Genomic DNA, 26,116 nt, shown 5'->3' with positions numbered 1-26,116 from the left:
GTTGTTTGCCACGACTCGATTTTCGTGTTGTTTGCCACGAAGTATTTGCATTCCGATCTTATCATATCTTATTATCGTGAAAATTTACTCACATCTGGAGTAAGAGGAAGGGTTGCCAGGCACCTCTGTTTTTGATCCTCTGGAACAAGTGGTAAATGTTCTCGCCTTTGGGACGAGAGAGGTCTCATTAGAGTCGCTGTTGAAAGAGAACATTAAACTCAAAACAAATGAACATAGAACATCATTAATATCACAATAACTTAATAAATTGATATAATTGCATTTTCTCTTCTAACGGAGTTTTATTATTATCTCCTGTGTATAATTTTCTGTTTTCAATTTCAATTACGTCCTACCCTTATGCCGTGCAAGCTAAAGGATGGTAATGATAAGAATGAATGAAAAATAGTGTAATGAAGAAAATGGGAGGAAGAAGAACCCCGAGAAACCTCAGACACACTGTGTTTGTCCACCACAAAATCCACTTCGCGCGAGGGAATTCTGAGTGCCTTGTAAAGTTTAGGAAACACAAATATAACATCAATTTATAAGTTTTAGTGTGAAGATCCGAGAAAGTAGCTGCACAGAGACTGACTTATATACTTGTTTCTCTTTGACAAAATTACAACTGAAGTCATCAGAGTAGATTGTAATTAATTTCTTGATTGCGACACTGTCATTTAAAGTGTTTACTCTGAGAATTGCTTGAAAAGTCAAGTAAATATATCTCATTTCTGTACACCGAGAATCCACCTGAGATACGATCTTGTGTACGATTACATCAAAAAGACAATACTTTAAATTGTTCTTCTCTGATTTCATCTCGGAGTGGTTCAGTATCAAATGCGGGATTCAATTTCTTACATTGATATGATCTAGATTTTATCTTCAAACGTCCGAGAGAATTAATGGTTGTAACTTAGAGAAATGTAACCTACCCGTTTCTTCTGCCATAGGTTTTATAGTCTTAAATCGTACACAGGGCTCCCTTGTGGCTATGTGGATAGCGTACGCGCCTTTGGTATGGGAGACCCGGGTTCGATTACCGGTGGAAACTCATGTGTATCGGAAACTATGTTAAGTTGTAGGCCCAAGGCTCATAGTCTTCTGCTGAATGGGATGCTTAACTCAAATCCACTCCAATTCGTGTACATTCCATCTTATTTCAGAAATGCTATGGAGGGATTGCCGACCCTTGTATTTTAATAATCTCTGTGGGACAGATTTGATTTTCAGTCTTAGCGTTCCGTTCAGCATCGAGGCTATATGAGACGTGGACCTACAATTTAACGTGGAATCCGAACCAAATAAGCTCCCGCCAAGAATCGAACCTGGGTCCCTACGCTAACCGCTCATCCACTAGGGAGCTCTTTGTGTGGACTTGAAAATACCCCAGTAACTATACATAAGTCACTAAATTTTTGTATTACCAATAGACTAAATTTTTCTACTTTCATCAAAGGTGTTTAAAAGATCGCTAAATCCAGATCTTTAAATCTCATTTTAGTTTGATATATATATATATATATCGCGTATCGCGCCCCCTCTAGAAGGTTTGGGTCCCCATTTATCGGGATTCCTATACCCCCCTTATTGTTAGTCCTGATGATATGCCTAGATTTAACGTTGGCTACACAGTCGAACACAAACAAATTGTAGGCTATATCAATTTTGAAAATGCACTTGGAGAGTTTCTAAGCAAACAAATTATTATATTGAGTGCTTGAACTCACCTTGAATAAATTTAACTGTGGCGTTAACAGCCGATAGCGTAGTAACCCAATAACGTGCTTGGGACAATTCGTATTGTATTCATTCTGTTTATAATATAATAGATTTGATCATTATAATATGCTCATCTGGCAACCCTTAGCTTATAAGTCGATTTTGTATAAGTCTTCACGATTGTGATATAAGATAAGCTAGAGAGAACAATACCGTGGCAAACAACACCAAAATCGAGTCTTGGCAAACAACACGTAATAGCAATTTGTTATTTTACATGGTTTAGGAGATGTGATAATGAATGTTAATGTTGGAAATACTGCTAAAAGTCGTGAAATTAGGAGAATTTGTAGTAATCGCGACTACCAAAAACTGTTGGTCAAGTGTCAAAGGTACGAAAACAAACAACTATCGTTTTAAAAATTTCTCGCAACTACGTCATTTTAAGAAGTATTGCCAACTGTAACAAGTATAGTGTAATGTCCAAGAGGTCGGGCACCCCAAAAACATAACCTCAGTGCTGAAAGGGGGCAATCACTCCAGCAAATAACAAGAATATTTATTTTTAACAGTTATAAATTCATCAAATTAACATATAAGAACAAACAAATTATCTCATTGCGTTAGAGCATGTACGATTTATTGAACTTTTAGATCATGTCTCTCCGGTCTTCATAAAATAACCAACTTTTTTTTTTTTTTTTTTTTTTTTTTTTTTTTTTTTACATATACTGAGTAAACGTTAATGTTATTTTAAATGGTTACCTCGTTCAAATCCTCAAATATTTGGGCGATGATTTGATTATTTTCTATTAATTACTTTTAGTTTCTTGCTTGATATTCATATATACTTTCTTTCAGTATGCTTTTTACTAGACTATCCAGTTATTTGATGATAATACAAACAGAGTTCGGTGTTTTCCGTTTGGCAGATTTGTCAATTGGCAGATTTGGTAATTGGCAGATTTGGTAATTGGCAGATTTGGTCATTGGCAGATTTGGTAATTGGCAGATTTGGTAATTGGCAGATTTGTCAATTGGCTGATTTGTCCATTTTCACGATTGGCGCATTTGGTCATTTTCGCGTTTGGCAGATTTGGTAATTGGCAGATTTGGTAATTGGCGGATTTGTCAATTGGCAGATTTGTCCATTCTCGTCATTGGCGCATTTAGTCATTTTCGCGTTTGGCAGATTTGGTATTGGCAGATTTGGTAGTTGGCAGATTTGGTAATTGGCAGATTTGGTAATTGGCAGATTTGGTAATTGGCAGATTTGTCCATTGGCTGATTTGTCCATTTTCACAATTGGCGCATTTGGTCATTTTCGCGTTTGGCGCATTTGGTAATTGGCAGATTTGGTAATTGGCGGATTTGTCATTTGGCGGATTTGTCCGGGTCCCGTTCAAGTCAACTCACTGACTCTTCGGATTCACTTTCTTCTTTGTAGTCGCGTGATGTCTTTTCTTTGGTTGTTTCGATTGGATATTCTTTGGCTTTCGTTGAAAGGCTAAAAATTCTCTGACTACTTGCGAGGATGAGGTAAATGCCCGTTGTGATGAAGTAGAGGCTTCACTGACGCTCGGTCTAAATAATATGCCAGTTCTAATATAACTTACAATTAAGTTATTCTTCTTCACTTCTAGTTCACATACGTCAACCTATTTAGGAATATTCCATATTAGGATCCTGCTAGTATTCCATATTAGGAAAATCGCCATTTTGGATAGTTTTCTTCCTACACACACTTACGAAATTCTCTGTGCACTGAATCTTTATACCTTTCTGGTACACTATATATGTAATCTAAATATCAAAATGTCAACAATAATACATATCCATTTGCGTATATTCAGAGCCTGGAAAGGTACGTCCGGAAAACTCAAGTTTCTCAGAAAAATATTTTGCAACAAAAGAAAATGTACTGTTATTGTTCAGCAGCAAACCACTCATATGCAAACTGAGGGCGAAATGGTCTACAAGTTTACGAACAGTCCACTTGGTGGCAACACATAGTTGGCCAAATAATCTGGTATTTCATATTAGGAACGTATTCCATATATGGCGCACCCACCCTATATATTAGGGTGGTCCAAAATTTCGAAAGTTTGAAATTTTACCGTGGTACCCCCTAAATTTGTCCCTCCTTACAAATAAATAATACATACAAATTTTCAAATCAATAGCTCAATATTTAGAGATTGCGCAATCGACTTAAAGTTTAACAAGCTTAGTTCTTTATTTTCGCTATGTTGACAATTGAATACATTCTGGTTTTGTGCATTTATTCTCCTATATCCAGTTCATGTAATTATTTATTACAAATCAACTATGCCAAGTAGGAGATAAATTACTCCAACAATGATCAACAAAGGCTATTTTATCATTCCCTTTGGTGCATCCATTGCATTTTATATTTATCATGCCATTAGAAACAATGTTAATTTTACAAATTTTAAACAATATTCACGAATATGTTAGTGAGACATTTCGTGGCATTTGCAGCACTTGGAGCTATTCACCATGTCAAGTGGATGGCAAATCAACTCTGCATTCAAAATATAGCTTTTTAGAGGCGAATTCAACCTTAGTACTTATTAGAAGAAAAAGGGCTAATTACTTTGGGTGCGTTCCTAGATACAATTTACGTGAAATCGTCTTTCTTATCACCGGTTGCAGCATCTGCTCCAAGAAATGATCTCGAGTTAATGAAAATCATTCTTAAATATAAAACAGAAAATCCAGCTGTTTACAAAACTTAGGGATAAAATGTTGTCATCTCTGGTACTTGAGCGAAGAACTCATTGGATGGCGTTCTTCGACGACGAACTGTCCGCAGAAACAAAGCAAGAATTTTTTTTTTTTTTTTTAACGAACATAGATACCAGTAATGATGAGCCTGCAAAAGGCCTACTTATAGCCTACCATTAAATGCTCTTGTTAAAATGTTTTTATTATATATATATATATATATATATATATATATATATATATATATATATATATATATATATATATATATATATATATATATATATATACCTTTCATGTGTGTAAGTGTAATAGTTTTGAAAATATAGCCTTTTCAAAGTGAATGAATCATTTGTGCTATAGATATACCACAATGACAAGACACCTAGTCTTCCATTCCAAGCGCTACTATTGGCTGAAGGAATTCCACTCCCTTCCGTCATCCATAGAGCAAGGCTCTCACGCTTAGCAACAGCTCAACCCTTATTGGCTCAACGCGTGGGTGTGTCGAGGGTGTGAGCTTTAGTTAGCATTTTCCCCACGGATCAAGATATTTTGGCAACACTATAGCCCTTGCGAAAAAGAACTGTCCACAAGAGAGAAATTTAAGGGGGGTTACAGAAAACCAACTGCATCGCATTACAGTGCTGTATTTTCTGCAGACTTGCATTTAGTAGTTTAAGTGATTTTTGCTTTTATTTGGTATTCTAAAGACATACTACAATGTTTTGCCTTTTGGCAGTTTATTTTTAATTATTCTTTATTTTGTCAGACAACATAATATGAACCCATAAGAGAGAGACGCAAAATTTTCTTGGGCTCAGGAACGTAATGTACCGAAATACTGTCAATTCTCATGGAGCGTCTAGATTTTTCAGTCTAGAAGCATGTACTATTGAAAGGTCCTAGTCAACAGTTGTCTCCAGTGGCGTATTTAGGGGGGTGGCTTCCGGGCTTAAGCCCCCACCCGAAATCTTACTTAGTATAGTAAAGTAAATGAAGTATCTTGCAGAATTTTCACATTTCCAGGCAAAGCCCCTCCCGAAAGTTAGCAAAGCCCCTCCCGAAACAAAATCGTAAATACGCCACTGGTTGTCTCACTAAGGCTTCTAATGAGATAAAAATTGAGGTTGTCCCGTCTCAAAAATAAGTCGTGAAAGTGATGTCGTCTCAGAATAATTCTATTAAAAGAGTTCTGTCTTGTCACGAAAATTCTCTGATGGGCAACTTTACGCCTCGTTGTAAGCAATTAATTATTTAAAAGTAAAGAGCATAAAACATTAAGACTGATACAATTAGTTGAACAATATAGCAATCTTGAAACTTTTATTTAGCTATTTGGCTGGTAAAGAGTGATGATCTAATTACCCATACCCTCACCAGATGGACCTAAAACAAGCCTTAGTGCGCCATCTGTTGAGCAACATATGAAACACAATTCGTTTTCGTTTATTTCTTTGTATGAAGCTTGTAACTACTCTTCTCAATACTGATGCTTTAATAAGAGATGCACCAATAATTTAACACGGAATCTGAAACAGTGTGTCTATTGGTGATCCAAGATTATACTATTATCTAAGAAAACAAATATGCAATTTAAATATCAAAAATCAAATTATCCGCAGAGAATTTCTTTTACAGGGGTGGGATTTTATATTATTAGTAGCAAATGTGTCCCTATTTACATTCTTACATCTGCACCTTTCATTGTAGAATTTCTCTCAATTCGAAATCTCTAACGAAATTCAAACAGTCATATGACCATCTTGGTGAACCACCCCAACCCCTTTTTCTTTCCTAGACCCGGGTTCCATTACCGGCGGGAGCTCATGTGATTTGGATTCCACGTTAATCAGTAGGTCCTGTCTCATATAGCCTCGCTGCTGAAAGGGACGTTAACTTTAAAATCAACTCAACCCTTTTTCTTCCCTTTTAGATCAAATATCAAAATACGCTTAAATATGTATTTAAATTATTAGCTTCCAAATAACAAATTTCAGGTGTCTAAAGATTCGGAGATACGGATACTTTAATATAATGATTGCCACCCCTATATTCTCCCCATCCTTCGTCAAACTTCCAAAAAAAAATCTTTCTTTAGTGGTATCTTTAGTTACAAATCCTATGCATTGCCGAAATTTCAAGTTTCAAATTTCATCTTACGTGGTTAGACTAGGCATTGATCAGTGAATCTGTGAATTAGTTAGAATAATTATAGCAGCTCTAATATATAGGCCTATAATTATAGCAGCTTTGATGAGAATGATTTATTTTCCACGGATAATGGATTACCAAATTTACAAAAATAATTAGAGAGTAAGGTTACAAAGCATGTAGTGAAACGTGTATATACTATTTCATACAAACAATACAGCCAATAGATAGTACACACATTAGATTATTTTTTGACATAGTCTTCATATCAGTTGAAGCTTATCGCATCATGGGAGGAGTTTGAAGATTCTCTTCTGGTAAAAATCCTGTCCTTGTATGTTCAGTCACGTTGTCACGAAGTATTTCACCTCCTCCTTTAAAGCGAAGCGACGGCCTCCTAGGTGCTCCGTCAAGTGCGGGAATAGATGAAAATCGCTTGGAGCGAGGTTCAACCTGTAAGGAGGGTGGTCGATAATGTCCCAACGAAACAGCGAAACTCCTCGTCGGTGACGTTTGCTCTTTCAGACGCAAACTTTCGGCACCATTCTGCAACATGTTGACGAGACATTAGAGCCTCTTCGTAAATTTCTACCAGCTGCCGGTAAATTTCAGCCGCGGATACATGTTTCGCCCACAGAAATCGAATAACTGAGCAGACTTCTTCGCGAGACAAGTTTTCCAAACGAGTCGCCATTTGTATTTACCTTCAACTAGCGCCATAGGGGGTGGGTGACTGAAACTCTACACGGTTGCCAACTCCATACGAAACTTCAGAAATATCTGCCTTGTAACCTTAGTTTCTGAACCTCCCTCGCATTATTGAGCTGAGTAACGTGGTTTTTTCTTTTAGTTAACGTCTCACGTTGTCCACTGAGACTAAAGGATACCGTCACGATGATAATGAATTAAATGGTGAAATAAAGAAAGCGAGCGGAAACGAGAGAACTCCTAGAAAGCTCACGAACATGGTGTTTGCCCGCCACAAAGTCCACTTGTTGCGAATTGGGATCGAACCAGAGATTCCACACTCCAGAGCAGAGATGGAGTGGGACAGTGGGTCAAGTGGGCCAAGTTTTCTGAGTGGGTCAGTGGGTCGTGGGTCAACAACATGTGACCCACCACCCAACGTGACCCACTGCGACCCACCACCCACCGTGATCCACTGTGACCCACCACCCACCATGACCTACTGTGACCCACCCCCCACCGTGACCCACTGCGACCCATCACCCATCATGACCCACTGCGACCCACCGACTCAGTATGATCTACCGACACTCTCTGCTCACTGCATTGTAGAGAGTATCTTCTGAAGACTGGTAAATTTGTCTCCTTCATTTTCAAGACCTTCATTTCCCTTCCTTTTCCACTTGTTTCTGTCTACTTACCTGAGGTGAGTATATCTAACCAAGTGAAAAAAGAACTTCAGGCACTTTTGGATATTGATATTTTTAATTGTAATAATAGCAATAGGACTTATACTACTACTTGGCTTTCGAGATCTGTGAGTTTTTTGAGGAGCTAACTACTGAAAAAAATACATTTTTGAATCACTGTAATATATAAATTATTATATAAAAATTGAATGTAACTATCAGGGTTGGCTGGTTTAAACCAAGGTTTAAACCAGCTGGTTTTTTCAAAAAAAACCAACTGGTTTAAACCAAAAGCAAAAAAATGTTCGTAAAAGTGTAAGTGTTTGTAAAATCTTGATGAACACACATTTGTGGGTTATCACGTTTCACTCCCGTATATTATTCGTATTATATTCAGACCTAAATTCCCTATTTATTACTCAAAAAGATTATACTACAAAAGCAACTTTTTTTTACAAGTTTATAAATGTTTATTTTGTGATTTTTTGTAGTTGTTATTATTGTTATGTAATTGCAATCGAAGAAAAATTCTAAATATTGTTACGTTTCAATGTTTACTATTGATAAAATACATCGAAAATGCCGTACTTTTTGTGTGTGTATGTGTGTGGGGGGGGGTCATACAGACCCCACGAGAGGCATTTAGTGAAATAAGTATCTTTGGTATCTATTTATGTATAAATGAGTCTGAGCCAAAGTGGACTCAAATAATTCGTATCTTTATTCACTTTTCTTATTGATATGCAGATTAAGTCGGTGTATTTCTTTAATTTGGACCAATAAAAGTCGTTGTTAACTAACTTGAACTAAATTAGTTCTTCTGTACTCCGTAGTACTTTGAAATTGTTCATATGTAGTTCTGTGTAATGGTTTCACTTGTGCAACTGTTTATCTTTTTGTCCTTCTGAAATGACTCTTGACAGTTATATTAAGAAGCATGTAAAGATCAGTACAAAGTATTTTTTTTATCAGATTTCCTTCGTGAGTGAGTCGGCAGAAGTATCGCATTTGTGGCCAATTAGTCCTGGTTCTGAGTTCAAATGGAGGACAATTTCTCTCGGATGTAACTCGAGAAGCGGTTTTTATTCCGCTTTAAGCTTATGTGACCCCTTCCAGCATAACCGGTTGTTGCATAATAACATCGAGGCGAAACAAACTTATTTCTGTCCATGTATGGTATGAATATATAGAGCAAATCATTTAAACCATAAAAACCTGGTTTAAACCAAAAAAACCTGGTTTAAACCAAAAAAACCTGGTTTAAACCAAAAAACCGGTTTTTTTGGTTTTTTTAATAAAAACCATGGTTTTTGCCAACCCTGGTAACTATGTGTGCCCGATCATCATGGTCAAATTGCAAAATCAAATGAAATTACTTTTGGTATATAGTTCGGCCTTAATCCAAACTGGGATGTTATATTGATTTCATTATAATGCATAATATCCTAAGGAGGTAGTGAGGATCCGAAATTTTGCGGAAAAAAAAAGTATCTCGCACGCCGTTAAATTTACGGAGCTGAAATTCAGTGTATTAACTCTTTATTGAAAATAAACAATGTGTCCTAGCATTTTTTTAAATTCTCCTTTATGTGTGTGTGGGGGGGGAGGGGGCACTTTCTATAGATGGAAAATTGGTAGTGAGTTGGCTTGTAAAAATGATCGAAAACGATCGATGTTATTTTAAAAAAATCAGAAACAAAAAATACAGTGCTTGGCTTCATATATCCATTGCTTTCTACTATAATAATTGCTGAAGCTTATGTTTATTATATGGAGCGCTTACAGCACAGGACAATCAACGAAAAAACTTGTGACTAAAATAGGCATAAAATTTGTACTGTAAGCTTAATTACACGGAAATTTTAAGTTTGGATTGTACGCATAATTATATGAAAAATTTCACACTTTTTTCCTTTACGTTGGTCTACTTACCTTGATTTGGAACTTTCAAATTTCATCCTTTTTTCCACTGAAAAGTATTGATAATTCAACAAGGAAATAATTATATTATGATAATTTAAATTGATCGTAACTTGGCACATGGCAAACAGCAGTGTGATATTTGAAGAGGAAGAAGGAGGGAAATTCCCATTCACCTCTGAACACTTTCCAGGAACCTCGTTCCCTTTCGGTTTCTAGACGGAGAAGGGAACTTGGTAATGGCATCAAACCTTCATGTGTAATTACAAAAATTAAATTTATAAACAAATAAGAAATCATCAGTTTATCAGACTTTAATTGATAATTTATTCACAAGATTCCCTATCGAAGGCGTGGTAGATGAAGTTTCTGTTCTCCATGAGTCGACATTGCCAACTGACATGGTGATATGGAAAAGATGTTGTATGGTGATAGAGAGATGATACTTTTTGCTGAGTATTTCAAAACTGACCAAGAAAAATCGTTATCAGATTTAAGTCTAACAAGCAGATTGTCGATGAGGAGTTGCAGAAATCGGGTAGAAATATTATCAATTTCCATGACAGAGTGAGAACGGGGATTTCCTCTTATGAATTTACAGATGACTGATATTAGAAATAGACTAAGTGCTCAAACATTGTCTAACTTGTTGTTCATCAATGTTAATGGCCCACCGCTAGAGAAGCTCAAAGTAGACGAGCTAGTTATTTCTTGGCTGAAGGATGGACATCATTCCGCTGCGGATGGTTTACCACGTAAAAGTTACCAACAGGAAATAAACCCGATTTCAGGTTTGTTTTAAGGTGGAAAATTACGAGTTATAGAAAATGTATACTTGTATTACTAATGGCTTATTTGTGTTATTCAACTTTGTACCTATTTTTTAGTAAGTCTCTTCTTTGCTTTAGATAAACTACTTTGAATAAATATTCATAATAATTGCAATTATGCAGATTTGTAACTTAAATTTAACGTGGTGTTTTAGTGATTACACAAACTACAATTATGAACATACTTTATGAAGATGCTCTCACATAGGGTACCCGAGCAGAAGTTTCGTTTGGAAAGCGTTCAGAAAGTAACACTTGCAAGAATACTCTCTTAGTACAAGTATATTTTAGGCACACACTAATTTCCCCCCACCTCGAACTGTTTCAATTTCCTCACTGACAAACACTTTACCATTTTATATCATAAAGGTGAGATCCACCGTTATTGTAACAGTGGTGCTTGAGCGATTGACTAGAAATTCAAACTCCGATTAGTGACAATTTCACAGTCTTGTTTTATTACAAGTGTAAACTCTTTAGTCAGTACAGAAGAGACCGTGGATCGTGTTCAGAGTTGATGATGATGGATTTTGGTGACTCAGAGTAAGTCACAGTGGATGAAAGTGGTTCATGGTGGGTGGTGGGTCACGGTGGGTGGTGGGTTAGTGGGTCGTGGGTCACGGTGGGTGGTGGGTCAGTGAGTCGTGGGTCAAGTTTTCATTGACCCACGCCAACTCTGCTCCAGAGCTAAGCGCTCTACCACTGAGCTTCCACAGTGGTTCACAACCTTGGAAAGTAAAGGGGCCAGATCTGATTACATTATCTTCAGAGATGGAGTGGGGCAGTGTGTTGTGGATCAAGTGGGTCAAGATTTGTGAGTGGGTCAGTGGGTGTGGGTGAACAGAATGTGATCCACTGCAGCCTACCAACCCACTCTGCTCAGTGAATTGTAAACAGGATCGGAATACTGGTGGATTTGTCTGTTTTACTTTTAAGGCTTCCATTTTTCTTTCTTTTTCATTTCTTTCTATTTATTTACTTGAGATGAGTATATCTAAGTGAAAAAAGAACTTCTGGCACTTTTGGATATTGATATTTGTAATTGTAATAATAGCAATAGGGCTTACTACTTGGCTGTTGAGAACAGTTGAATTTTAAACTGTTGATCTGTTTTACCTTGATTTGGGACTTCCAAATTTCATCTTATTTTCTATTGAAAAGTATCAGTAATTCAAGAAGAAAATGCTAATTAAATTGAAATTCATCGTAATATAACCCATGACAAACACTTTACCATTTTATATCGTAAAGGTGAGATGCACCGATATTGTAACAGAGTGTTGCCTGAGCGATTGACCGTAGAAATACAAACTCTTATTAGTGAAAATTTCACAGCCTTGTTTTATTACAAGTGTAAACTCTTTAGTCAGTAAAGAGGAGGGATGGGTCATGGGTCAGAATGGGTCACGGTGGGTGCTGATGGGTCAGTGGGTCATGTGTCAAGTTTTCATTGACCCACGCCATCTGATTACCTTCATGGGTGTCGAAGTCAAAAAGGTATGGGGTCTCCCAAAAGGAGGATGGCTTTACTTACATATACCTAGCAAGGGCGCCCATGTTGTGGTTTCCAAGGGCGGGCAAGTGTAAGCGATATTTGAAATATAGTTGCAAATTTTTCTGTAACTAATGTAAAAATTCTATTCGGTTTTCGATATTCCCAAGTACAATTTTCTATAGGGGGTCGAGCGCCCCACCTTGTCCCCCCTGATGGGCATCCTTGATACTTAGGTATAGTGTGTTTATTATCCTCACTCAACTTATTTTCGTATCTGTAATGCATTTACCTAGTAAGATGTTTTTTTTAATTTCATTTACAAAAAAAAAAAAAAAAAAAAAAAAAAAAAGACTCTCCTCCCTGAAGAATCTCTTGAGTATACTTTGCGATATCAGCTGCATTACAAACTGCCCTAAAAACAGAGTACGCTGGTTTCATTTAAATAAAGACAATTGTTCTTGCAACTGAATGTGAAGAATTTTTTGGCATGAATGTTGGCAAACAGTAGGCCTATAAGGAAGTAAAACTGTCTAGCCCTCGCGCCGATGACTTAATTTCCTCTGATGATGCAAATGGAACAGCAACAGGATATGAGCTACGCTACGAGATATAACACTATCTGTCCATTATCAACCAGTTTGTGTTGACGAGTCCTTTTTTTTTCGGTGAGAATGATACTAAACAAACGGCTCAACAGATATCGCGACAGCCAAGAACAATGACTTTCTTTAGAAAATGTGCGCCCTTTTCTTTATGTCTTTCCTGGAACAGAGCTCCACAAATTGGCCATGTACGTAGTAGTGAGTAGTGAGAAAGTAAATTAAAGGAAATCAATACAAAAGTCAGTTGTTTGAAACAGTTGTGTATGAAATTCTCCGAAATATAAAGTCATATAGAGTTCAACAAAAACTTTGGCAACCCAAACGTATAACTTCTCACGCTATGGCGCATTAACCTGGTACTAAAAATAAATAAATGTTCGCTAGATATCGTACTATGTTTAGTATCAAAACATAAAACGCAAAACAAAATATCAATATTAACTTTCTTTTAACAGGAAACACATTAGGATAAACAATACAGAACGTGGCAACTATTTGAAGTAATGTTTTTCAAGCCTAATTCAACGTTTCTTTCAGAAAAATGTGCCTAATGTCACATTTAGTATTTCGAAGGGCACATATTATTTTCACAAGGTACTACTCTATTTATTATTATATTATAGACGTATTATTTTGGTCTCCTCCGGGGGGGGGGGGGGTACTCTCAGAGCTCCGGGGACCAGTGCCTCCAAAAATATGTTTGGGCAAAACACTTGCCTAATTTACATTTGCCTATTCATATTATAGTAAAATCTGTCAACTTGGCCACCTCTCTAAGTTGGCCACCTGCTTATCTTGGCCTGGTTCATCTTGAACCTGTATTTTCCCATAAGGCATCAGTTACTTATTACTCCGTAAATTGGCCACCTGTCTATCTTAGAAGTTGCCCACATTGGAGCATTGTTTATCCTATGATGATAATGATAAATTTCCCTGCGTATCTTGGCCACGCAAAATAAGTTTTGTTATTTTTCTTTAACTTTTCGTGTTCCCATATAAGAACCAAATGTTCTGTATTTGTTATTGGAGACAGACAAACACAAATTCCCGCGATTTGTACTTGGAGGTCAATGGCCAGAACACTACCCTGACAAAGAGGTGATGAAGGAAGATGTGAATAAGAAAAGGCACGTTGGTGCCCACCCCCCCTTATGTCCATGACGCACCCCCCCAATTGTCTACCCGTAGGTGTTCTTCCATGAACAAAATTTTCTTTTTGATTAATTTTTACACTCCCTCAAACATATTTATACAGATTTTTTAACCCTCCAAATTATTTCAATGACGCACTTTGCGTCATAGCCCCCCCTTGTGGGCACCCCTGCAGAAATTCAGGAAATGGTTGTACGTATATATTTATCCTCTGTTTTGGTAAAACCATTAGCTATATCGGCTCCTTTCATCAGTGGAGAGTTTTAGGAATTCCGGAAAATTCTTAAGGTTAAAGCTAATCATCCCAATTGTCATCTATTGGCACCTGACAGCTTGTCGAAAGGTAGCGGAGATTTTGAGGTATCAATTCCCTTAAGATTTTCTCAAAACATCTTTCGCACCAAGGGAAACACTTGTAGCTCATTAACTAAAGGTAGTTAACTACGAACTTAGAATGTGCATAGGTGACAAAAAGAATAAAAGACATACGTATAGAATGAACCACCATAAATGTAAATGTGTTATTAATAACTGATTTGCTACGGTACTTTTCAAAAGGTATCTACAGAAAATATTTTGTCACTGCCAGAAAAAAATCATATAAATTATTTGATTTATAATTCAGCTTTTCTTGTTTTCAATCTGAATAACTCAGTGTGCTACAATATCAAATTTATCATCATCATAGGATAAACAATGCTGCAATGCGGCCAACTTCCAAGATAGACAGGTGGCCAATTTACAGGGTAATAGGTAACGAATGTCTTATGAGAAAATGCAGGTTCAAGACGAACCAGGCCAAGATAAGCAGGTGGCCAACTTAGAGAGGTGGCTATGGCCCAGGGGCGGATCCAGGACGGACTTCTGGGGGGGGGCGGTCGGCGGTAATACTGCTACTTTTAAGAGCTCCAAACTTGTTATGGATGGGTTTATTTATATATAAAATAAGAAAGTTTCCTCTTGTGGGGGGGGGGCGATCGCCCCGATCGCCCCCCTCTGGATCCGCCCCTGCTATGGCCACCTGTCTAAGTTGGCCACTTTTCAATGGAACTGATGGTGGCCAACATAGACACGTTTCACTGTACTATATATAATCATATTAATATAAATTATATAAAGAACAGGGGAGGAGTTAACGGTAGGCCGTAGTTAGGGTTCCCAATGACCAGGGCTCCCCACAAGGTGGGACAACCCTGACAAATGGGGGGATCTAGACTTTTGAAGGTCAGAAAAAGATTATTTTTAAAAAAAGTTTTCTTAATTCAATCGCACTTAGCCTATTTCAAATTTGAAATTCCCGACAGCGACCAGTAATAATGTTTTTTCTTTAAAAAAAGATATTAAATTAGATAAGATTAGATTTTTTTTAAAAAAAAATATATGGATTTAGCTAGATTCTAAATACTCTTGTAGTTCACAGAATACCAAAACAACATGATACATTATTAAATGAAGTTGAGCTCGTTCCTCTAGTCGCTGCCTTAACTTAGATTTTGGGGAAAGTGTTATTCTGGCAACACTGTAATTTCTATGGCTGACAACACTGAAAATTCTTCACTGTTTATATTTTCTGTTGTAGAATAACATTATCTGTGATCGTGGTAAGTTGTATTCATGGGGGGATCTAGGGCGGACTTCTGGGGGGGAAGGGAGGTTGTAATGCTGTTACTTAGAGTTACTTTTAAGAGCTCCTAACTCTGGGATGGGTTTTATTTATATATAAAATAAGAAAGTTTCCTCTTCTGGTGGGAGGGGTGATCGCCCGATCGCCCCCTGGATCCGCCCCCGGTTGTATTTCATTATTTCCTTTCATTTATGAATAAACAACCACAAGAAAAATGGTATTTTGTATTGTTTTTAGTATGTCAGGCTCTTAAGCAGAAATAACATTGTAGAATTTTATTTATTTTACCTACTGCTGTTGTTACATGTTTCAGTGGCCAACGTACTATATCTAGAGCTACATGAATAAATAAATAAAGTTAGATCTTGACTATATTAATATATGATATGATCATAGCATGCTAATTTTGTATCCAATATGACGTATAAGAAACTCTAGGTATGGCTTATTCTAAGGCAAGGTTTCTTAAGCGAGGGTTGGCAACCCTTAGAGGGTCGCGAGAAGGTTTCATGAGAGTCGCGAATACAAGCGGAAGAGATAAATATAATTAGAATCTAATACCGGAAAATATTTTTAAATATTATTTTGAATTTTGTTCTGATAAGCAAATTTTTTTTTTATACATATTGTTAACAAATTATAGGTATACTAACATTTTCAACAAATGTATAGTTGTTTAAAAATCAATTTAAATGAAAGAGGTACGATACGAAACTAATGAGAACTGCATATTGAAATACCTGAGAAATACAAATGCAACAAAACCTGCATGTTGAAATACAATTAAAATTGAAACCTAATGAGATACCTGAGCACGGTGTGATTTCACCAGTGCGACAATGCCCGGTTCAATTTTCGTGATGCACATTATCAAGTCATTTAAAATACTCAATTACTTTTAACAATTGTCCAAATTTTTAAAACCAAAATTAGAAATCACTTTATTTTTTTTTTATTATATGACCCAAAATTAAAGGAGTTAGGAAATTTTACAATTTTCAAACGGACTCCATTTTGAAACAGTATGACGAATTGGATTCGATGTTTGTAATATAAATGAACTGACCAAATTTTGTTTTAATCCATTGACTTTTAGGGAAGTTACTGCATCCTGGATTCTACTATTATACAAGTAGACTGATATAGGCTGATCTCCTCAATAGGTGCATCAAAAATCTCACACAAGCTTATTAGAAATCAGAAATTATATCATAACGGGGTCGCTGACAAGAGGATGTGATAAAATGGGGATCGTGATAGGAATTAGGTTGAGAACCACTGTTCTTAACGTTATTATATTCATTGAGACAGAGTTGGTCGTTGTTTCTCCCAGAAAGAAAACAAAATGCTTATAAATTGACTAATTAAACTGCTTTCATTTGAATTTCATTTGAATACATTTCTCATTTACAACGACCTGCGGTGCTCGTCGCTGCTTGGCGAAGAAAGACAAAACAACGATGTTTTCCTTGAAGACAAACAGTACAAATCTCCTTCGTACATTACTTTAAAAGAAAAAAGTCCAGAAATTAGATAGATGAGGATACCCTGATGCGTAGTTCGCGAGAAAATAAAAAAATAATAATTTGTAAACCTAAAAATTGATACCGTGCGAGAACTATTCCACTTATTGAAGAGAAACTGATGTTGAAATAGTACTTATATCTTCATTAAAATCTTCGTTATGCTAACACACTTAGAATCTATAGGATTAGGATTAGGATTTAGTTTTCTGGGCTTTCGGCATCTATGGCCATGTTAGCCCATCTGTAGGATTAGGATTAGGAATTAGATTTCTGGACTTTCGGCATCTATGGCCATGTTAGACTGTCACTACTATTAGGATTAGGAATTAGATTTCTGTGCTTTCGGCATCTGTGGCCATGTTAGCCCATCACTAGGATTAGGATTAGGATTTAGTTTTCTGGGCTTTCGGCATCTATGGCCATGTTAGCTCATCACTAGGATTAGGATTTAATTTTCTGGGCTTTCGGCATCTATGGCCATGTTGGCCCATCACTAGGATTAGGATTTTCGGCATCTATGGCCATGTTAGCCCATCACTAGGATTAGGATTTAATTTTCTGGGCTTTCGGCATTTATGGCCATGTTAGCCCATCACTAGGATTAGGATTTAGTTTTCTGGGCTTTCGGCATCTATAGCCATGTTAGCCTGTCAGTACTATTAGGATTAGGAATTAGATTTCTGTGCTTTTGGCATCTATGGCCATGTTAGCCCATCACTAGGATTAGGATTAAGATTTAGTTTTCTGGGCTTTCGGCATCTATGGCCATGTTAGCCCATCACTAGGATTAGAATTTAATTTTCTGGGCTTTCGGCATCTATGACCATGTTAGCTTGTCACGAATGAGGGATGACGTCCCTCGGCGATTAGGCTGAAAAAATTCGAGTCGATACACAGCTCTTCCAATAGAGAAATATACATTTTTCGAGTCGAGATATCACTTTTACAGCACATTTTCGAGACGAGACAGCCTCAAATCTTGTCTCGTGCGCATCCCTATCGGAAATCACACTATCCGAGGAAAGGGAAGCAAAGAAGCGACCACCCCGGCATTTGACTGGTGTGAATGACAAAATCCTCACTCAGGACGGCTAGCCCCAAAATTTTTATACTTTTTCTACCGAGTGTCACCCACCGGGAATCGAACCCGGGACCGCTCACACCAAAGGTGAGAGCGTTAGCCATTACACTACGTGGGACCACTAGAATCTATAGTACAGTTAATGAGACATAGTCTGAATATTATCATTGACTTTCACTAATTTACTTTCTGTTCAGCTTTCCCTAATGATCTGATGGCTGAGCTCGTGAGCCTTTGGTGCCCGAGGTCCAGCAGGCCCGAACCAGCCACAGAGGTTTGGGGGGCCATGGATATGTTGGAGGGAGCCAAGTCATTAAAAATTCTCCTACAAATTGTTGTTCGTATTAATAATAGCATTTTGTATTGAGGTCTGGAGGGACCACTAAAAGTTTAGGGAGCAGGCCCCCTCCCCCCTCTGGTTGCGGGCCTGAGGTCCAGGGTTTGATTCTAGGCGGGAAAATACAAAAAAATTAAATTTCACAACTACTAATCATCCATCTCCTTCAGCCGAAAATATATAACCGTAGTATGTTAAACTAAAACACGAAAAGCACTTTCTATTTCTGTTTAATTAAAATATTAACCAAAAATATTATATTATGTTTAAAAAATCATTGCGCTATAATGTATGTCGTTAGTTGGCAATAAATAATAGCTGACAGGATATTTTAAATTGCTAGAATAAAATGTTTATATATCGAGTATGTAGCAAAATAACCTGTTAACTAGTTGAATATATTTATTGCTGTTTGTCTTTTCTATACAGGGACAGGAATGTTCCTTTACTCACATACTACTTACAGTATGTACTTTGGAACATATTCAGCTTTGTTTTTACACCGAAATACTGACAACTTTCTTCACTGGCGTCTCTGGCATGTAAAATTTGGGGGTACATCAAAGAAAGTGTTTTAAATGGTACTACCTAGTCCAACCTGTTTATTAACTTCGATTCCATTTGTTACCTTTCTGCTTACCTTCACAGACCCCCTAAGGTATATCAAGAACTCGATTATAATCGTTTCACAGCCTGAATATTATATTCCAAATAAATATAATTATTATTGTTTATATGGTATGCTGTCGTTAGTAAATAAATTAAATTAGAATAAAATATTGAATATTTTGTACTTCAAAATATTGGGGGGACGCGTCCCGCCGCCAGAAATGCCCGTGGCTTTCTTTTCATTCAACAGGAACACGTATGTTTGTTTACTAATACTACTTATACAATGCATTCCTGAATATATTTAGAATTTTTACAACGAAATATTGACAACCTTGCTGTCCTTCATTGACTAGTCATGTGTAACTCACAATCTTTCAGTTTAACACATCACACGATTGTACCCTTTTAGGCTAAGGGAGACTTATGATTAACGCTAGGAATGTTAATGGAAGAATTGTGGAATGAGAAAGAGGGAGGAAACGGGAGAACCCGGAGAAAACCCACGGACACGAATGTATAACTCAAAAAGTGCTATTAAACTAATGGTCAATATTAATAAAATTAGTCACTGTTTACTTAGCTATCTTCACTATTTTTCGAGTTGTTAAAGACTGAAATTTAATAAAAATGTACTGGCAACGTGACTGAGAGTGTTCCAGTATGAATTTATTAAAAGTTCTTACAGTAACTAAAAAAAATATTACTGAACTGATTTGGAGTTTAACGTCCTTTTCAACAGCCAGGCTATATGAGACGTGGATCTACTGATTAATGTGGAATCCGAACCATATGAGCTCCCGCTGGGAATCGAATCTGGGTCTCACACGCCAAAGGCGCGTACAGTAACCGTTTAGCCACGAAGGAGCTCAAAAAATATTACTGTATTACACAAAACTTTGTAAGTATTATTAACATTATTTTATTATCATTAGAAAATTGAAAATGGCCAACTGGAAATTAATCGTATATTGTAAGCCTTGGATAAAAAATAATTCATGGTTTCCATATTTATTTTTTTTCTCCCATCTTATTTTTCATATTTGAAAATTGGTATAGAAAGTGCTAATAATTTTAATTTTATATTTGAAAGTTCTTACTGACAAAATTCGATTTCTTGTGCCGTAACAAAATAAAACTGTTGTTATTTTCGTAACATACATTTCAAAAATTTTCTGCAACACTCAAAGTTACAACTTTTGCTTAAAGTCTATGCCCGAAATTACTATTTTGTAATTCTGTGTTTGATTCGTGTTGTTATGTTTACAATATAACTTTAGTTGCTCAAATGTAAGATCTTTCAATAAGTTTTGTGTGTGTGTGTGTGTGTCTGTGTGTTTATGAAGCACAGTAAATTGTGCTTGTGCTAAGATAGTGCACATATACATATATCTGCTCAGATAAATTTTAAAAGAAATATATAAGTACTTACCATCATAGTCACTATATTTAATTCAGGTCCAGTTGTTTTTGAAGGTAACTTCCAGTTTAGACGTGACGTCCAATCAGAAGAAGAAGAAGAAATGCCAAAATGTTTGACGTGACGGATGCAGGTTCAAACCCCGTTGTCCTCCTTAACCATCATTGTGAATCGTAGCGGGGTCACTCTGGACACCCGCCACTGCGACCCTTCCCGTGATGACCCCTTTAGCTGCAGAACGGACGCCGGGCGCCACGGGTTCGTGTGACTCCCGTGTGCTAGCGAAGATTACAGTTTTGTTCCGCATACACCGTTGTTCGACGAACATTATCCATACGCTTAAAAAGCACTCGTCACACGGTTTATACTTCAGTTATTTTGTCGGGGGTTGTTTTGATAACCCCGTAACCCGGGAATAACATCACCTCCACCACCAGCGCGGCACAAGGAAATTCTTGCGTGATCCACACTGAATCGCACCACGACCAGCTGATCGCTTAAGCTCGCGTCTGAAATCCACCAATCACCATGTGAGATGCGTGCTTGTCTGCTAGAACACCAATAACGTGCCACCTTACTGGGTTTGGGGACTCTGTCCAGTGTTGCCAATTCCCAAGATTTATAGATAATTATCTAGAATCAATTTGTGTCTGTCATATTGGTATCCGATGCATTTCTGTCTTGCCCTTGAAATGAGGTGTTTATTGATTTTTCACCTGGAAAGTCCTGGTATTACAGGGGGACGGTTCCCATCTATCAAATAAAGGGTTATGAACTCCAGCAACAGTATGCTTTATATTGATCATGTATAGTAACAGTACTGTTACTGCGGTAGGGGTAATCGATCTTGTTCCGTGATGTGTTACCGAGTACCAGGATCGATTCCCATATAAGCTCATTTCCCAGTGCTCTTTGTTCTTAAGGTCCTTCGTTTCCACTTCATACATGAAACTTAACAACCATCTGCAAATAATACTTAAAAAAAAATGAAAATGGTTTACAAAAGACTATCTCCCACTTGGTTCACTAACGTATTAGACTTTGATGTACGTCAGTCTCATGTTCGATTCCCGGATGTATTTTAAGATTTCTTCAACATTGGCCCCAAATCATAACGACAAATATAGGATACTACGTAAAGTTATAATGGGTTATGATGTATCAAAAAGCCAATGCAAGTTCTTAATATCACTGGAAGTGAATGTGCTATTATGCATCACATAGATGAAGATGCAGCACCGGACATGATTGAATCTTTCGCAAATAATAATAATAATAATAATAATAATAATAATAATAATAATAATAATAATAATAATAATAATAATAATAATAATACAAAACAATCTCGATCTGTAATGTTAATATCCTGAAATGTTATGCAACTGTGCTTAAGTGACATGGAATGCTGGTTGTCTAAAGATAAGGGGCAAAATTAGAATTTCTTATAACAAGCCCAAAATCCTGGTGTCACGCTAATAATAAGCATTCAGCTTAATAGATGTCGCTAGTTGTGAAATTATTGTGTTTAACGAAGTCCTTCAACAACTGTATAAAAAGTATGGTGAATAGAGTTTGAGCTGGTTGGTGGATAAACTCGAAGAGTGAATATAATCAATTAGAGCTCTTATATAATTCAATTTAAGTTAAATGGAATGAAATGTTTCAGTTTAACGTCCCACGATTACTCTCTTTAGGCTAAGGGAGACGGATGATCTGGGCAAGTGAATGACAATGGTAGAATTAGTGGAGTGAGAATGTGGGAGGAAACAGAAATACCCCGAGAAAACTCACGGACACGATGTTGTCCACCACAAATTTACTTCGCCGCAGATCGAACCAGGGATCCCCGTACCAAAGGTAAGCGCTTTACCACTGAGCCACCCTGCCCGCCTAGAGCCCTTAAGTAAGCACGATTTTAATATATAGTGCGCACCGGAACCAAAGTTTAGGCACAATTACTATTAGTAGTACTAGTAAGTGGTAGTAGTAGTAGTAGCAACAGATGTGAGCGGTCGGGGTTGATTTATGTTGGGTACATTTTGGTCGGAAAAGTGTAAAAGGCTTTCCAGACCAGCCATCCTGAGTGAGGGTTTTCTTGGGTTTTTCTCATTTCCACTAGGCAAAAACAGTGAGGTATCTAACAAACGGTTCAGGCCGCTTCCTTCCTTGCCCGTTTCTCTTTTTCTTCCCCACTTCCTGGGTAATTTGATCGCCGAGAAACGTTATCCCTTATACATGGTTTTAAATGGTCACATATGCTAAAGGCATAGAAATATAATTATTATTAGTAATAATATATTTGTGCGTGCGTGGTAACGTTTTTCTTCAACATAACAATATAATAAGAAACATTCATAAATGGCGGACCTCATCATTGGTTTAGTGTTTAGCATGGATTTTGTTTGTTTTTCTTTTTTTTTTTTTGTCCACTAGGTCGTGTGTTTAACTATCGGTAAAACCGAACCACTTGGCGTAACAGCTCTTTGTGGACCTGAGCCGCTCCAACGCCATCTGTTAGCGACCGGTTGAACTGCGCCCATCCTAGCGAACTAACACGTGGTCAGTGCATTGAGTCGTTTTATCTCTAACAGACGTGTCAGGTGCTTTCTAGACCTAGTCGCCGTCACGTCTATTACCAGGGGCGGATCCAGGACCGACTCCTGGGGGGAGGGGCGGTGGGTTGTCATAATGCTACTTTTAAGTACTCCAAACTTTGGGATGGATTTTATTTATATATATAAAATAAAAAAGTTTCCTCTTCTGGGGAGGCGATCGCTCCCCCCCCTGGATCCGCCCCTGTCTATTACTCACGTGACTCCAAAGTTTGCGTGACGACGCTGGGTGGATACCGAAAATTGGGAAGCACCAGCCGGGAATCAAACCCGAAACCATAAGTCCAACGCTGTAGCCACTAGACTATAGTGCCTTCGTTCAATTACTAGTGAAAGAGCATTAAATGCACTGCAGTGTGACAGATCACAAATAAACTGTAAAATCTGTAAGTTTTACGTCCCACGATTATGCCGGTTAGGCTAAAGGAGACGGTGATTATGAGAAATGAATCAAATGGTGGAATGAAGAAAGTGGGAAGAAAGGGAAGAACCCCGAGAAACCCATGAGCACGGTGTTTGTCCTCCATAAAGTCTACACGGCGTGAGCTGGGATCGAACCAGGGACCCCAAACACCGGAGGTGAACGCTCTACAACTGAGCCACCACGCTCCCCTACAAATAAACTGTAAGTCCTGTTATATATGACCTCGTTGTTGACAAAACGACGTCACTACAAATCAAACAATTAGCTAATAAAGAACAGTTTTCTGGCTAACACGTATACAAACACTTTATCCAATGAGAAGTTTGCACGTATTTCCAATACGTAAAAGTTTATCCCTTCAAAATATAAGTATGTCAGAAAGAATCATATACTCTAAAAATAAAATCGGGCGCTCAGAGCACAAACGATTCAATTTGAATTACTAGAGTTAGAGAAAAAGGCGTGAATCATGGTAAAGTCATCATCCTCGTCATCATCATTATAAGTATTCAGTGGCGGATCCAGGGAGTAGGGATGCGCACGAGACAAGATTTGTGGCTGTCTCGTCTCGAAAATGTGCTGTAAAAGTGATGTCTCGACTCGAAAAATGAATATTTTTCTATTGGAAGAGCCGTGTCTCGACTCGAATTTTGTCAGGAAAATCCTGTCTCGACTCGTCTCGTTCGCAACCCTACCAGAGAGGGGGCAACCGGGCGATCGCTCCCCCCAGAAGAGGAAACTTTTTTATTTTATATATATAAATAAAGCCCTCGCAGAGTTTGAAACTGTTAAAAGTAGTTCTATGTAGCAGTATGACAACCCCCCCCCAGAAGTCGGCCCTGGATCCGCCCCTGTAAGTATTCTGCCATTATTGGCAGATCACTTGCCACGACTGAGAAGCTTAAATGCTCCACGTCTTTCGCTAACCTTGTCGTCTTCACGTACGATGTTTCTGTTTTTAAATATTGTCCATCAATTGTAGTCTCCTTCGCACCCTCCCTCTCTTACCTGCCAACATACTCTCTAGCACATCCCTCATGATACAATTTCTTCTTAGACAATGTCCCAACCAGTTTCTCTTTTTCTTCTTTATAATATCTAAAACTGTTATTTTCTCCCGTACCATTTCTAACACCCTCTTATTCGTTTTCCTTTCGACCCAGATAATTCGCTCCATTCTTCTCCACACCCACATTTCCAAACCTTCTAGTCATTTTTTTTAAAAATAACTTTTTCGCAATGTTCATGTTTCTGTTTCATTGAGTACAATACTCCACACGAAACATTTTATGAATCTCTTTCTCAATTCCTTATTCAAAATACAGGATGTTCAGAAAGTAATTATGCAGTGAATAACTTGCCGTATTTTATTTTCCATAAATCACTTTAAACAACTGAAATTAACTCGAACCTAAACTTTAATGTCATGGAAATTATAAGAGATGCTGGAAGTGATCCCCTTGCACTTGAAGACACAATTGCATACGTTTCTGCATTTCTTGAAGACGTTGTGCAGAACATCGGGAGTGATGTTCCAAATAGCACTGCATAGTTACTTTCTGAACACCCGGTATATAGGAGTTATTTATAATGGCCGTGATAGCTAAATGGTCCCAACCTCAAACGTCCGAATTGGACGAAATTTCGTATAGATACTAATTTATGGTCGGTGAATAACATGGGAATAGTCATTCAAATCGCTTTTGCGTACTTTACGAGATATACAGGGTGATGCAAAACAGAATGCAACATAAGACAACTACGTAATCGAGTCCAGCAAGAAATTATAACCAGGGATGTAGATCCTCCGTATATCATCCGTTATGACATGACTGTCGGCGGAGATTAAGGTTTCATTTGTGCATCACGTGATCTACGTGCGCATCTCCAACGGTGATTTCGAATGTACTTGCTTTAGCCTGTCGTATGAATCTGCTATTCGTGGGTAAGAGAGAGATTTGCTATATTTGAATCGTGTATGCAGAATGACAGTCTGACATGCACAACAAGCGACATTGACAAGCAAGGCGCGGCGTGCCGCAAGCGAACATGTGAGTTGGACTGTTTCTTTTGCCAAACTTTGTCTATTACAGTTTACAGTCGCTGGAACCTAGTTTCCCTTTTAACCCATTTATTCCCACCGCTCCAAAAAATGGGGCTGTGCATATATTATTTTTTTAAATTTTGGAAACCCCCTACCAGTTCATTCCCACCACCCCATTTTTGGGGCAATGCGCCATGTTGTTACAAATTACCAGAAAAATATTTTGTCAGCAAAATTGTTCATGTGAATGCTATCTAACCCTAAACTATCAATACTATCGAAATTTAACAAAATTTTGAGTTCTGGGAACAAATGGGTTAATGTTGACCTTCCAATGTGCTATTTCAATTGGTAAACGGTGCGATTTCAGGAACATGTGTCCTCAAAGCTCTACTTCTTTCCAACAGCGTACATCTCAACATCGAACAGTGTTT

General features: G+C 37.6%; 1 protein-coding gene across 1 annotated transcript in view; it reads right to left on the bottom strand.

The window, feature by feature from the left end:
* Positions 1-21,092, bottom strand: part of LOC145685782 (uncharacterized) — a 296,487-nt gene extending 275,395 nt beyond the window's left edge. The window contains exon 1 of the mRNA XM_081758309.1: positions 20,612-21,092. Coding sequence (XP_081614435.1) covers positions 20,612-20,617 — 6 coding nt within the window. The 5' untranslated portion in view covers positions 20,618-21,092. The remainder of the gene's footprint in view (positions 1-20,611) is intronic.
* Positions 21,093-26,116: the final 5,024 nt, after the last annotated feature.

Source organism: Thermobia domestica, chromosome 5 (assembly GCF_964235325.1).
Source record: "Thermobia domestica chromosome 5, izTheDome1.hap1.1, whole genome shotgun sequence".
Taxonomy (NCBI): Eukaryota; Metazoa; Arthropoda; class Insecta; order Zygentoma; family Lepismatidae; genus Thermobia; species Thermobia domestica.
This window is presented reverse-complemented; position numbering and strand designations above follow the sequence as displayed.